This window comes from Oncorhynchus kisutch, linkage group LG10 (assembly GCF_002021735.2).
Source record: "Oncorhynchus kisutch isolate 150728-3 linkage group LG10, Okis_V2, whole genome shotgun sequence".
Taxonomy (NCBI): Eukaryota; Metazoa; Chordata; class Actinopteri; order Salmoniformes; family Salmonidae; genus Oncorhynchus; species Oncorhynchus kisutch.
The window spans coordinates 44,869,315-44,884,126 of record NC_034183.2 but is presented as its reverse complement, the minus strand read 5'-3'; the positions used below and the strand labels follow the sequence as shown (position 1 = coordinate 44,884,126).

At 43.3% G+C, this 14,812-nt stretch overlaps 1 protein-coding gene across 1 annotated transcript in view; it reads left to right on the top strand.

Moving 5' to 3' along the window:
- Window positions 1–14,812, top strand: part of LOC109898192 (insulin receptor) — a 116,043-nt gene that overhangs the window by 82,003 nt on the left and 19,228 nt on the right. The window contains exons 3-10 of the mRNA XM_020493055.2: window positions 2,103–2,427; window positions 4,808–4,947; window positions 5,158–5,305; window positions 5,522–5,736; window positions 7,082–7,208; window positions 8,088–8,338; window positions 8,565–8,732; window positions 8,919–9,117. Coding sequence (XP_020348644.1) covers window positions 2,103–2,427; window positions 4,808–4,947; window positions 5,158–5,305; window positions 5,522–5,736; window positions 7,082–7,208; window positions 8,088–8,338; window positions 8,565–8,732; window positions 8,919–9,117 — 1,573 coding nt within the window. The remainder of the gene's footprint in view (window positions 1–2,102; window positions 2,428–4,807; window positions 4,948–5,157; window positions 5,306–5,521; window positions 5,737–7,081; window positions 7,209–8,087; window positions 8,339–8,564; window positions 8,733–8,918; window positions 9,118–14,812) is intronic.

Genomic DNA, 14,812 nt, shown 5'->3' with positions numbered 1-14,812 from the left:
TGCATCATCTCCTTATATGGCTGTGAATGCGACAGGAATGAGCCTACCCTTTCTATCGTTTCCCCAAGGGGTCTGGAGCATTGTGATGTATTTGCAGGCATATTATTGGAAGATTGACCATAAGAGACTACATTTTCCAAGTGTCCGCACGGTGTCCTGCGTGGAAATTGGTGCGCAAAACTCAGGTGCTGGTATTTTTTCATGGGATTCTGAGAAAAACCATGCTTCCACGAACGGCATATCAATGAAGAGATATGTGAAAAAACACCTTGAGGATTGATTCAAACAACGTTTGCCATGTTTCGGTCGATATTATGGAGTTAATTCGGAAAAAAGTTCGACGTTTTGGTGACTGAATTTTCGGTTCGTTTCGGTAGCCAAATGTGTAGTAACAAAACGGAGCGATTTGTCCTACACAAATAATCTTTTAGGAAAAACTGGACATCTGCTATGTAACTGAGAGTCTCCTCATTGAAACATCTGAAGTTCTTCAAAGGTAAATTATTTTATTTGATTCCTTTGCTGGTTTTTGTGAAAATGTTATGTGCTAAATGCTACGCTAAATGCTAAGCTAGCCATCAACACTCTTACACAAATTATTGATTTTCTATGGTTCAAAAGCATATTTTGAAAATCTGAGATGACAGTGTTGTTAAGAAAAGGCTAAGCTTGAGAGCAGGCATATTTATTTCATTTCATTTGCGATTTTTAGAAATCGTTATGGTAATGGGCCTGAGGGTGTAGTCACGCTCCCGGATCCGGGATCGGTAGTTCAGAGAGGTTAACTGCTTGGTGACAGGGGCAGTATTGAGAAGCTCTGATGAATAAGGTGCCCAGAGTAAACTGCCTGCTACTCTGTCCCAGATGCCAATATATGCATATTATTAGTAGTATTGGATAGAAAACACTCTGACGTTTCTAAAACGGTTTGAACAACAGCAAAGGGCCTTGTGAAGATGCTGTAGGAAACAGGTACAAAAGTATCTATATCCACAGTAAAACGAGCCCTATATCGACATAACCTCGAAGGCCGCTCAGCAAGGAAGAAGCCACTGCTCCAAAACCGCCATTAAAAAAAGCCAGACTACAGTTTGCAACTGCACATGGGGACAAAGATCATACTTTTTGGAGAAATGTCCTCCATAGAACTGTTTGGCCATAATGACACTCGTTATGTTTAGAGGAAAAGGGGGATGCTTGCAAGCCGAAGAACACCATCCCAACCGTGAAGCACGGGGGTGGCAGCGTCATTTTCTGGGTCTGCTTTGCTGCAGGAGGGACTGGTGCACTTCACAAAGCTTGGTTGCAAATTAGTCTTCCAAATGGACAATGACCCTATGCATACTTCCAAAATTGTGGCAAAATGGCTTAAGGACAACCAAGTCAAGGTATTGGAGTGGCCATCACAAAGCCCTGACCTCAATCCCCAAGAAAATTTGTGGGCAGAACTGAAAAAGCATGTGTGAGGAAGGAGGCCTACAAACCTGACTCAGTTACACCAGCTCTGTCAGGAGGAATGGGCCAAAATTCACCCAAATTATTGTGGGAAGCTTGTGGAAACCCGAAACCCTAAACGTTTGACCCAAGTTAAGAAATTTAAAGGCACTGCTACCAAATACTTAATGAGTGTATGTAAACTTCTGACCCACTGGGAATGTGATGAAAGAAATAAAAGCTGAAATAAATAATTCTCTCTGTTATTCTGACAATTCACATTCTTAAAATAAACTGTTGATCCTAACTGATTTAGGATGGGGAATTTTTACTAGGATTAAATGTCAGGAATTGTGAAAAACTGAGTTTAAATATATTTGGCTACGGTGTATGTAAACTTCTGACTTCAATTGTATATAGTGTGACTTTCTTTTGACCCAGTTTACTCTCCGTTAGTCAGCACCTCTGCAATCATTTGGGTGTGAGTCAACTCATTTGGGGGCATGCTTTTTACTCAGGGAGACCGGGTAATATATTTGATCCAGATGTTAGTGATATCTACAGTCTGAGCCGATTCAAGACTGAATTCAGACAGCACCCTGTATTGAGTTTGAACTCTAACCATCATCCCTCTCGCTCTCCCTCCCCCACTCATTCTCCCTCCACAGTGTGTCCCTCCACCTGTAAGCATCGGGCCTGTACCCAGCATGGCCACTGCTGCCACGACCAGTGCCTGGGAGGCTGCTTGGAGGCAGGCAAAGCCAGCAGCTGTGTGGCCTGCCAGAACCTCCAGCACCAGGACACCTGTGTGGACCACTGTCCCCAGGGATACTACATCTTCAAGGGCTGGCGCTGCGTCTCTCTCTCCTTCTGCCAGGACCTTCACAACCAGTGCAAGAATGGAAAGAGCAGCGACTGCCATGAGTACGTCATCCACAACAAAGCCTGCATCCCAGAGTGCCCCTCAGGGTACACCACCATCAACTCTACCGCGTAAGTCTTAGATCTATAACATGACAGCCGTTTACTAGGGGTTTAACGATTCACCAACACGCATCAGTCCCCTGTTTACATGTTTGAGATATGAGTACATCGGTCCCCTGTTTACATGTTTGAGATATGAGTACATCGGTCGGCGGGACTCAAAACCCATCCAATTGTAGAATGTATCGGTCAGGAAATTGGTCCAAACGTTACGAATTGCCAGTTCAAAATGTTTTTTGCTCAATATACTATATCTTCCCGGCCTCCCGAGTGGCACAGCAGGGTCAGGTGTCACAACAGTCTCCCGGTCACAGCTGACTTCGGTCCCCAGCTGGACAGTGTTTCCTCCGACATATTGGTGTGGCTGGCTAACGGGTTAAGCGAGCAGTGTGTCAAGAAGCAGTGTGGCTTGGCAGGGTCGTGTTTCGGAGGATGCATGGCTCTCGACCTTCACCTCTCCCGAGTCCGTAGGGGAGTTGCAGCGATGGGACAAGACTGTAACTACGAATTGGATACCACGAAATTAGGGACAAAATGGGGTTTTACTATACCTGCGGGATAATACTGAGTCCTCTCCTTCTGTGTTGAACTTAGCATGTAATTGTGTTGAGTCATTGATCTACAAGTCGTTCTGCATTCAATATTAGTAGCCTAGTCAAAATGTGCACACTCTGCGCAGCTTCGCATGCTGACCAACAAGAGGTAGGCTTATTCCTGACCTGGCACATCTGCGGGTAACCTTCAGCATTCAAAATGTTTGTATAATGAGTTGCACAATAATAGGCTTTATTAGTTGAGTGACAACCAATGTAATTTGCTAGGTTATTTTTATCAAATGCCCTGTTGAAAATTGTGTTTTACCGGAATAAATGAAGCCTAAACTACCCCCGGAGACAACTCATCTGGCTATACATTCGATTTCATTTAGATTGTTCAGGTTCAACAATCAGCAATAGTTTTGGTAGTTTTGCTTGAAACAATCAGTTGTCATTTTTAGATATACCGGGTAAAGTATATACTTTTATAATGAGGACATCAGTCACTTTTGCAACCCACACAGTATGGCCCAAGCAGGAGACCTTGAAGAAGAGAAGCTCATCAAAAGTCATCAAAACATACAAACGGTCTAAACCATTCGATTATGAGACTGGGGTGAAATCCAAAGTTGTTCATATATTCATAGGCAATGTCATAGCAAATTTGTAAAGATAAATATTGATACATTTCTATAACATATACACAGGGTGTCAGGAACCGGCTGCAGAAGATTAGTTTAATAATATGAAGATAATCAAAACAGGACAGGGCATCGGCTTTGATGTTCTTTGAACCTGGCCTATATGACAAGGTCTAGTGAAGAATGGGGTCCACCTTGCTTGGCGCTGGTTCAGCCCCCTCGCTGTCCGTATGTACTCCAGGTTCCGATGGTCGATGAGGAAGAGAAATGCTTCCTTGGCGGCCTCCAGCAAGTCTCCCCACTCCTCTAATGCCAACTTCACCGCCAAGAGCTCCCGGTCACTGACGTCATAGTCCCTTTCTGCAGGAGACCGTTTTTTTTTTTGTATGCACATGGATACAAATGTCTGTGGGTTACCTTGACGTTGGGACAGGACGGCCCCCATGCCCATTTCTGAAGCGTCCACCTCAACCACAAAGGGCAGCGTAGAATCTGGATTTTCTGCAACGGGTGGCGGTGAAATGCCCCTTCAGTATACATATACAGAAGGCATCATTGGCTGCAGGACTCCACACCAACTTATGGCTTTGCTGTGCATAAGGCTTCTTTTTACAGTCTATGGCCCAAGGAAACATTGCAGACACAGTGATTTGAGCTATCTGCCAATGGTAGGCCGAGAGGTGCACTTGATTTGCTCTCTGGGCTTTACGGGTAGGCAGAGTTCTACCTAAAAGACACATGAAATGGTTAATAATGGAAACACTTTGCCTTCCTGGTGCTAGGGCTGCTGAATCAAGTACACTTACCACCAACAGCACAAAACTAATGAAAAAATAATCGTCTGTTTTAAAAAAAAAAAAGAAATGTTTGGTGATTGACTAGGAATGCCGTGATCGACCGATTGGTGACCACTGGTATATGGTGATATATAGGTAGACAGGAGAAAGTGTTTGTGTTCTGGGGACGTTGTTCACCTCCTGAGTAGTGTAGTGGGGCTGTAAGAACAATCAGTGCCTCTTGGGGTTTTGGCATCTTTTGAGAAATGTCTCAAACTTGACGACACTGATTTTGATCACACAGACCACTGTTATTTCATTCCTTTGCTAGGATGAAATGTCCTTATCAGCTAGCTTGTTGTGAGGTGACACCATGTGTTATGAGTGTGTGGCAGTGGACCATAACCTGTGTCTGTGTGTGTCTTTCTCTCTGCAGGTTGAACTGTACCCCGTGTGCGGGGCTGTGTCCTAAGATGTGTACAGGGCTGAAGACAGTGGACTCTGTGACAGCAGCCCAGGCTCTGAGAGGATGCACCGTGCTCAACGGCAGCCTGATCATCAAGATCCGTGGAGGGAGTGAGTACAGTATACACCTACCACTTCAATACCTCCTCATCTACCCCTTCCAACCAATCCTCACCTACCTAGTATATTATATAGTCACTTAACAGACTCTCTTAGTGATTTTTTTGTCAGGTGCTCAAAAGGCTTTACATTGAAAGTAATTGGAACTCACAGACCCACTACCAATGTGAACTGACTGTCTGTTTTCCCTCTCTCCATCAGACAACATAGCAGCAGAGCTAGAGGCTAACCTGGGTCAGCTGGAGGAGATAACAGGCTACCTGACCATCAAGAGAGCCTATGCCCTTGTCTCTCTCTCCTTCCTCCGCAAGCTACACATAATCCGTGGAGAGACGCTGACCCAAGATGGGTAGGTCTCGGGTAGTGTGCACTATATAGGGAAAAGGGTACCATTTCTGGTTGGAACATTGTCCAAATTAAAACAGTACCTTGGGAGCATAGAACAGTGTGCAGATTATTATATTTTTTTTTTTAAATTTCTACTGCCATATCAGATTTTCCTTAGGTCTTACAGACTGACTAGTTTGTTCATTTTCTCAACCGCTCTCTACGTGTACCTTTTCAGGAACTACTCGTTCTACGCGCTTGACAACCAGAACCTGCGTCAGCTGTGGGACTGGAACAAACACAACCTGACCATCCTTCAGGGGCGCATGTTCTTCCTTCACAACGCCAAGCTGTGCATGTCTGAGATCCGCAAGATGGAGGAGGTGACGGGCACCAAGGGGAGAGACATCAAGAATGAAATCGCCGGCAGGACCAATGGAGACCAGGCCTCCTGTAAGACCAGACTACACTTTAGACAAAAAATATAATACTATTAATATGTAGTAGACGCTAAAAATAATATATGTAGTAGACGCTATTAGTCAAAGGTTACTTACAGTTAACGTTGACTATTAACTTCTTGGCGCCCCGATCCCTTTAGCGGGATCATTTTTGTCAACATCCGCTGAATTGCAGAGCGCCAAATTCAAATTAAATTACTACAAATATTTCATTTTCATGAAATCACAAGTGCAATATACCAAAACACAGCGTAGCTTGTTGTTAATCCACCTGGCGTGTCAGATTTCAAAAAAGCTTTAATGCGAAAGCAAACCAAGCGTTTATGTTCGGACAGCTCTCTCAGCAGACAAAACATTACAAACAGCTGGCAGCAAAGTAGATTGGTCACGAAAGTCTGAAAAGCAATCGCATGAATTGCTTACCTTTGATGATCTTCGGATGTTCACGAGACTCTGTTACACAATAAATGCTTTTTTTCCCCCCTAAAGATTATTTTTATATCCAAAAACCTCCATTTGGTTTGTGCGTTTTGTTCAGTAATCCACAGGCTCGTGCAGGTCACGGACGGGCAGACGAAAATTCCAATATCCGTAAAGTTCGTAGAAACATGTCAAACGTTTTTTATAATCAATCCTCAGGTTGTTTTTACAATAAATAATATTTCAACCGGAACGTAGCTTTTTCAATAGGAGAGAGAGAGAGAAAAGGTCTGCTCCAAGCTGCTCGCGCATGCAAAAATCTAAGGACACCCAGCTATCCACTGACGCGATGTGATCATTCTCGCTCATTTTTCAGAATAAAAGCCTGAAACTATGTCTAAAGTTCACTGTGTCTAAAGTCCACTGTTCACACCATGTGGAAGCCATAGGGAAAGGAATCTGGTTGATATCACTTTAAATGGAGGGAAGGCATGCAATGGAACAGAGGTTTCAGAAAAACATCACTTCCTGGTTGGATTTTCCTCAGGTTTTCGCCTGCCATATCAGTTCTGTTATAGGTTTTTCATCAAAACATCCAAACATCAAAATACTGCCCCCTAATCTCAAGAGGTTAAGTATTTAGCGGTCCTTTGTGGCTCAGTTGGTAGAGCATGACGCTTGCAACACCAGGATTGTGAGTTCGACTCCCACTGGGGCCAAACATACTAAAATGTATGCCCGCATGACTATAAGTTGCTTTGGATAAAAGCCGTCAGTAGTCCTATCTGTATTTACAGTGTAGCACTGATAGGTTTTCTTTACCTCTTCTACAATATTGCTATTCTCTCACCTCCCTCATTTGCCCTGATCTCTCCTCCCTTGGCTGATGTCTGTCTGTCTCTGTTGTTGGTCTCCAGGTGAGAACCAGGTCCTGAAGTTCACCACGGTGCGCACGCAGTCAGACAAGATCCTCATCAAGTGGGAACCCTTCTGGCCGCCTGACTTCAGAGACCTACTAGGCTTCATGGTCCTCTACAAAGAGGCGTAAGTAGGACGCAATACATTAATACATAAATACCTAGACGTGTACTGTACTGAAAGTAAATTAGTACCCTTGTCTGAGCCAGAATGGCCCACAGGGAAGGAACCTGTCATCTGTTTCTGTAAGGTGAGGCAGCTTGTTAGACACCCCTGGAGCAGACGCTAGTCTATGGCAAGGGTATTGTAGGTAGAAAAACATGAACACATATAAATTAAGAATAAACACAAATACATTCAGAACGAGGTAGAAGTACTGTGTGATGGACATGCCAGTAAGCAGTATTGTAAGACGGACATACCGTGTCATTATTTAAGCTCCCAACACAGTATATACTTCTTAGCTGTATCACAGAACAGAACAGGTGTCTTTTTCTGAATAAAACATGCTGTTTTAGAAGCATCGATCAGCATGTGGTGTACAGTATGAGTAATGGCTATTCTCTTCTCTTTGCATTACTCTTCAGAAAGCTTATACCACACCATGTGAATAGGTGTCCTGGTTGCATTTCTTTGCTGTAGAACTGAATATGTGAATATTGAATTAGTCTCTCGCTCATCTCCTACAGTATAAGAATGTGATGGGTCTTACTGTAGCTCTAGCATTGATTGATTCTTCTTTATTTAAGAAGGGGCTAGTAGTGGGCATTTTGTTAGCGGCTGTATCGACTATGAATGGTAGCTGCCACTTTCTACTTTTGGATGTGCGTAATTAGGCCACTCTCCTGTCATCGTTTTGAATCCAAGTCTCTTCCCAAGAACGTAGTAATGTGTGTGTGTGTGTGTCCCGCCCTTCCAGACGCTAAAATACGTCGTTTGACTTGGCTTAGGGTATATTTCTACTATTGAGTATTTGTGTGTGTCTCTGTCCCCTTCCTTCTCCAGGCCCTATAAGAATGTGACAGAGTTTGATGGCCAGGATGCGTGTGGCTCTAACAGCTGGGTGATAGCTGACATAGACCCTCCACCCCGGGCCTCGGAGGGGAAGGAGCAGGGAGAGCCTGGCTACCTCATCCATACTATGAAACCCTATACCCAGTACGCCATCATGGTCAAGACCCAGCTCTCCGCCTCAGATGAACACCAGGTCCTCGGGGCCAAGAGTGAGATCATCTACGTCCGCACCAATGCCACCAGTGAGTCACAAACAATCCTCCGTTCCTTACAACATTCTAATCTACTACATCTCAAATCTTGTGGCCCAACAAATGCATAAAACATTGTCTCTAGCTAGCAAGCTTTAACTCAAGTAATTTGTCTTTTGCTGTTAACCAAAGTCTAGAGAAACTAGCGGCGATCCACCAATAGGTCCCAACCCGCTAGTATGACGACCAACCCTACTTTAACCATGTTGTGTTTTAGAGCCGTCGGTGCCGCTGGACCCCATCTCATCATCCAACTCGTCCTCTCAGATCATCCTGAAGTGGAAGCCCCCCACGGACGCCAATGGCAACATCACTCACTACCTGGTGTTCTGTCAGCAGCAGCCCGAGGACAGCGACCTCTACAAGTTTGACTACTGTCAAAAAGGTGAGAGACAGAGGATTGTTAATTATTCAGAGGTTTACTTCATATTATAGTTACGGAAAGGTTGATCAAATGATCTCATAGTCTGTTGACCATTGAAAAGGGGGTTTCAGGGTCCACTATTTTGCGTGTGGGATTCAGTTGGGATGTGACGTTTGGAATTCTAACCATCTCTCTGTCTGTGTGCAGGAATGAAACTGCCGTCGCGGGTGCCTACCCATCTGGACACTGACGAGGAGCAAAAGTGGAACCAGACAGACGAGTCTGGGCCAGGGAACCGCTGCTGTGCCTGCCCCAAAACAGATACCCAGCTCAAGAAGGAGGCTGAGGAGTCTGAGTACCGCAAGACCTTCGAAAACTACATCCACAATGAAGTGTTTAAAGTCAGGTATGATAGCACAGTATTACCGCTGCACTCACTTTGCTGTGGCGCTGTGCCATGGCAAAATCATTGCCGCCACAACAACAAAAAATATGGAACGTGAACAAATATTTCTGCTGAGTCTCACTTTGAAGATGCTATAACAGCCCACATGTACTTTTCCTCTGCAAACAAAACAAGTAATTCATAGAAAAATCTGATAACACCATAGTAGAATAGTTTATCTATTTACCTAATGGGCGTGTTGTTGCGTGTTCTTTGTGAGAAAAATATTCCTCTCTTGGTGCATTTCAAGTTACTAGTGCCATAGGGTGGGAAACATGCATATTGACAAGCAGTCATTGCACAACAATTCTTGCAATCGCGAAAACAGCAGTTTTAATTGAGTTGAAAAACCATTAACTTCTGGTGGAGCAAGAATTTCAAATTACAACCCAACAGTGGCCTTTGTTAAAAAGAAGGGATCCCAGCTCTCCATTCCTACTTTATTTATTTCTTAACTCCTAAATATGTGCAAACTGCACCATTTTTAAACCCAGAATTTTTTGCAGCGGCATGGTGAAACACTTTACCGCTCACAATTAGCAGTGAGTGCATAGGGGAGAGTGGGGCTAAATGTAACACCATTCAATTTTAGGGTAGCTTTGGGGTACACTACCTCAAAATAATTCAAAGGGATTGACTTAAAACATTGTGATGAGACAGATACTAGTTTTAGTTGAGCAAGAGACGTGGCAACCAGGAGAGTAAAAAATGTGATTAAGTTTCTGTGAGAATTACAGGCAGAGAGTGTTCTAGCCCAGTTGGCAGTTACCCTAACAGGTAGGCCTACATTATTATTCACTGTGTTTATGCATGTTTTATGGGACATAAAATGCATCTATAGGATAGAAACTAGTTAAAAGATCACATTTGGGATCTGGCTAATGATTAAACCCAATAGGGTAAATGCAGATAGGTAACCCCATTCTTCAGCCTATTTATTCGCGCTTTGCTGCATCAGTTGGGCTACAGGTGATAATGTTTATTGCTAATAGCATACCTCATAATATGGACAATGCATAGGCTATATACATGGCCCAATATGTTAAATAATTGTAACAAATAATTTTATGAATGTGTTATTGGGCTCGTTTCTGGAGTTGGAAATTATTATTATTATTATTATTTTACCTAATTTTGGAGTAGAATGTCCTTTAAAAAAGTCACCAGAACAGAGCTTCTCAGACCCCCCCCCCAGTTTAAGTCGGAAGTTTACATACACTTCGGTTGGAGTCACTTTTGGATGAATAGCGTGCCCAGAGTGAACTGCCTCCTACTCTGTCCCAGATGCTAATATATGCATATTATTGTTAATATTGGATAGAAAACACTCTGAAGTTTCTAAAACTGTTTGAATGATGTCTGTGGATACAGTGCCTTGCGAAAGTATTCGGCCCCCTTGAACTTTGCGACCTTTTGCCACATTTCAGGCTTCAAACATAAAGATATAAAACTGAACTTTTTTTTTGAAAAACTACAAACCCCCAGATACAGTGCCTTGCGAAAGTATTCGGCCCCCTTGAACTTTCATTTTCATTTTCAGCGGAATGTTGTGGAGGGGTTCCACTAGCGGAATGCCTGCCCTAGAAAGGTTAAGACATCTACTTTGTGCATGACACAAGTAATTTTTCAAAAAAAAATTACAGACAGATTATTTCACTTATATCACTGTATCACAATTCCAGTGGGTCAGAAGTTTATATACACTAAGTTGACTGCCTTTAAACAGCTTGTAAAATTCCAGAAAATGATTTCATGGCTTTAGATGCTCCTGCTAGGCTAATTGACATCATTTGAGTCAATTGGAGGTGTGCCTATGGATGTATTTCAAGGCCTAACTTCAAACTCAGTGCCTCTTTGCTTGACATCATGGCAAAATCAAAAGAAATCAGCCAAGACCTCAAAGAAATTATAGACCTCCACAAGTCTAGTTCATCATTGGGAGCAATTTCTAAATGCCTAAAGGTACCACGTTCATCTGTACAAACAATAGTACGCAAGTTTAAACACCATGGCCTGCATACCGCTCAGGAAGGAGACGCGTTCTGTCTCCTAGAGATGAACGTACTTTGGTGCGAAAAGTGCAAATCAATCCCAGAACAACAGCAAAGGACCTTGTGAAGATGCTGGAGGTAATGGGTACAAAAGTATCTATCTACTCTAAAACGAGTCCTATATCGACATAACCTGAAAGGCCGCTCAGCAAGGAAGAAGCCACTGCTCCAAAACCGCCATTAAAAAAAGCCAGACTACGGTCTGCAACTGCACATGGGGACAAAGATTGTACTTTTTGGAGAAATGTCCTCTGGTCTGATGAAACAAAAATAGAACTGTTTGGCCATAATGACCATCGTTATGTTTGGAGGAATAAGGGGTAGGCTTACAAGCCGAAGAACACCATCCCAACCGTGACGCAAGGGGGTGGCAGCATCATGTTGTGAGGGTGCCTTGCTGCAGGAGGGACTGGTGCACTTAACAAAATAGATGGCATCATGAGATGGAAAATTACGTGAATATATTGAAGCAACATCTCAAGACATCAGTTAGGAAGTTAAAGCTTGGTTGCAAATGGATCTTCCAAATGGACAATGACTCCAAGCATACTTCCCAAGTTGTGGCAAAATGGCTTAAGGACAACAAGGTCAAGGTATTGGAGTGGCCATCACAAAGCCCTGGCTTCAATCCATTAGAAATGTTGTGGGCAGAACTGAAGAAGTGTGTGCGAGAGCATGGAGGCCTAGAAACCTGACTTAGTTACACCAGCTCTGTCAGGAGCAATGGGCCAACATTCACCCAAGCTTGTGGAAAGCTACTCGAAACATTTGATCCAAGATAAACAATTTAAAGGCAATTTTACCAAATACTATTTGAGTATGTAAACTTCTGACCCCCTGGGAATGTGATGAAGAAATAAAAGCTGAAGTAAATCATTATCTCTACTATTTCACATTCTTACAATGAAGGGGTGATCTAAACTGACCTAAGACAGGGATTTTTTACTAGGATATGTGAAAAACTGAGTTCAAATGTATTTGGCTAAGGTGTATCCAAACTTTCGACTTCAACTGTACCTTCATAACAAAGTGTTTGAGATCAGGTATTATGACATAACTAAAGTACCTTCATAATTAAGTATTTGAGACCAGGTATGATTATAGCCGAGTTACCTCCACAACAAAGTGTGTGAGATCAGGTATGAGAACAGTAGTTCCATCACAGTGAGATATTGGCGTAAGAAACAACAGTTAGCTATATACCTCAGATATTACCCCAGAACTCAGGGAACCCTGAAAGTAATTGATGGCTACCTCCTACACGCCTAAAAAGTCTATTAAATGAACATGAGGGGAGTGGATGATGGAATGAGCCAACACCTCATTTGGCCGCCTTTCGTTCCAGTACTCTGCTGCCTGTGACTGGAACGAATTGCAAAAATCGCTGAAGTTGGAGACTTTTATCTCCCTCACCAACTTCAAACATCAGCTATCTGAGCAGCTAACCGATCGCTGCAGCTGTACATAGTCTATTGGTAAATAGCCCACCCTTTTCACCTACCTCATCCCCGTACTGTTTCTATTTATTTACTTTTCTGCTCTTCTGCACACCAATATCTCTACCTGTACATGACCATCTGATCTTTTATCACTCCAGTGTTAATCTGCAAAATTGTAATTATTTGCCTACCTCCTCATGCCTTTTGCACACATTGTATATAGACCCCCCCTTCGTTTTCTACTGTGTTATTGACTTGTTAATTGTTTACTCCATGTGTAACTCTTTGTTGTATGCTCACACTGCTATGCTTTATCTTGGCCAGGTCGCAGTTGCAAATGAGAACTTGTTCTCAACTAGCCTACCTGGTTAAATAAAGGTGAAATAAAAATAAAATAAAATAAAACAGTTAGTCCCCATTTGATTAGTTAATGCCTAGGCCCCCTCAACTTGTCAGTCAGTCAACCAGCAGCTCTGCGTCAGTGGTGGTATGCATAATTTGAAGCACTAATTCATGGGGGGGGGGGGGGGGGGATTTCACGCCTAGCAGTGTTATCTAGCCTTGGCAGAAAACTGGGAAAATGGCAATGTCTCTCTCTGTGTGACAAATGAAACGCCTGCTCAACCCAAGCGTGATAATTAGTGAAAGCCTATGCGTTTCCATTCCCCTTTTATTGCGATTCCAGGAACATGTAAGAAGAGAGTCCGTGTAACGTAATGTTTTGACGGCACCAAAGTCTCTTTGGCAGGTGGAATAGCAAGCAGAGCTGGCTTTCAAATGCACCGTTGACTGACATGAGGCCCCTGGGCTGACACACACACACACACACACACTGTGACATACACACACCCTCACATTTCAACCATAGGAAGGCATTTTTATAATAGTTGCTGAGGTGAGGCATGGGAAATCACCACGCAAATCCAGTATCTTAGTCAGTCTCTTCCGCATTGCCGCCGTTTCAAACGACGGTGTCCGGCCTTGGCTGTTCTGATTTAGATCCCAGTTCATAAGCGGATAGATGTTATAAATCAATTCATCTGTGTGTTTCTGTATGGATGAGGGTAATTATGCCTACTGCTAGACTGGCCTGGGCTAGCTGTAGTCTAGTAGCTGGTTAGGGTGTCTGGGCCCTGACTGAGAGTGTCCCTGTAGCTGTTATTCACATGGTTACAGGAACACTGTTCTCCTTACAGCACAGCCTCACAGGCAGGGGCCCTGCTCTCCCTTTGTTTGTCCCCGGATTATACAGTCGGTGTGTGTGTGTACTAGCGTGCCATCCGGCTAGCCCCGACCCTTTGTGTGGTGTGTGTGTGTGTGTGCGTGACAGCCTTTTGAACAAGGAGTTCAGACACAACAGTGCCAGCCTAGTGAGCAAGGAGTTTAGAAACACAACTGTGACAGCCTAATGCACAAGGAGTTTATAGAAACACAACAATGGTTAACATAGAGATTCTGGGAACATCAGAAGGTGGGGGGGGGGGGGGGGGGGGGGGGGGGAAATGAACCATATTTTTTGGTAAACCAGTTGAGCATATGCGTTGGTACTTAATGAATATGATGTCAGTTCGGTTGTCATCTGAGACATTCTCATCAATGATAGGATGACAAACTCTACAGTGGAAAGTCTATACATTGTAGTTATCAGATTCACATGGAATTGTTGTACAATTTAAATGTTTGAATATAAAATTATTGGTGAAAATTTAATTATTGGTGAAAATTTAATTTTAGCTTCAAAATGAGAGTTTTGGGTTTTCATAAGGTTTAGGGCTCTGCTCAATCAGTGGCCCGCCCCTGTGAAGGACATGGGTTATAAAACTATGAAAACACACCCTTCTCCCTCCACTATATAAAATGTAACCTCCTGTACCAAGTACGCGAGGCCTGCAGCCTTTACGTTAAAAGGGCAAATAACTTGCTGTTCCGGGTACATTAGGATGACGATCCGATGTCAGAAGGGTTCAGATAATAACTACAGAACGAAGCCAACCTCGGCGTTAGCTTTGGTTGCGAATGGTATGAACTTTGAACTCTTATTCACTACAGAAGTGATACCTCCTAGCCGTTGAGTTAGCAACAGCAGCTAAAAACGACAGAGTATCCCATCTACCAACCAACACCGACACTACAACGTATCCAATTTACCACCAGAGACATTCTTCA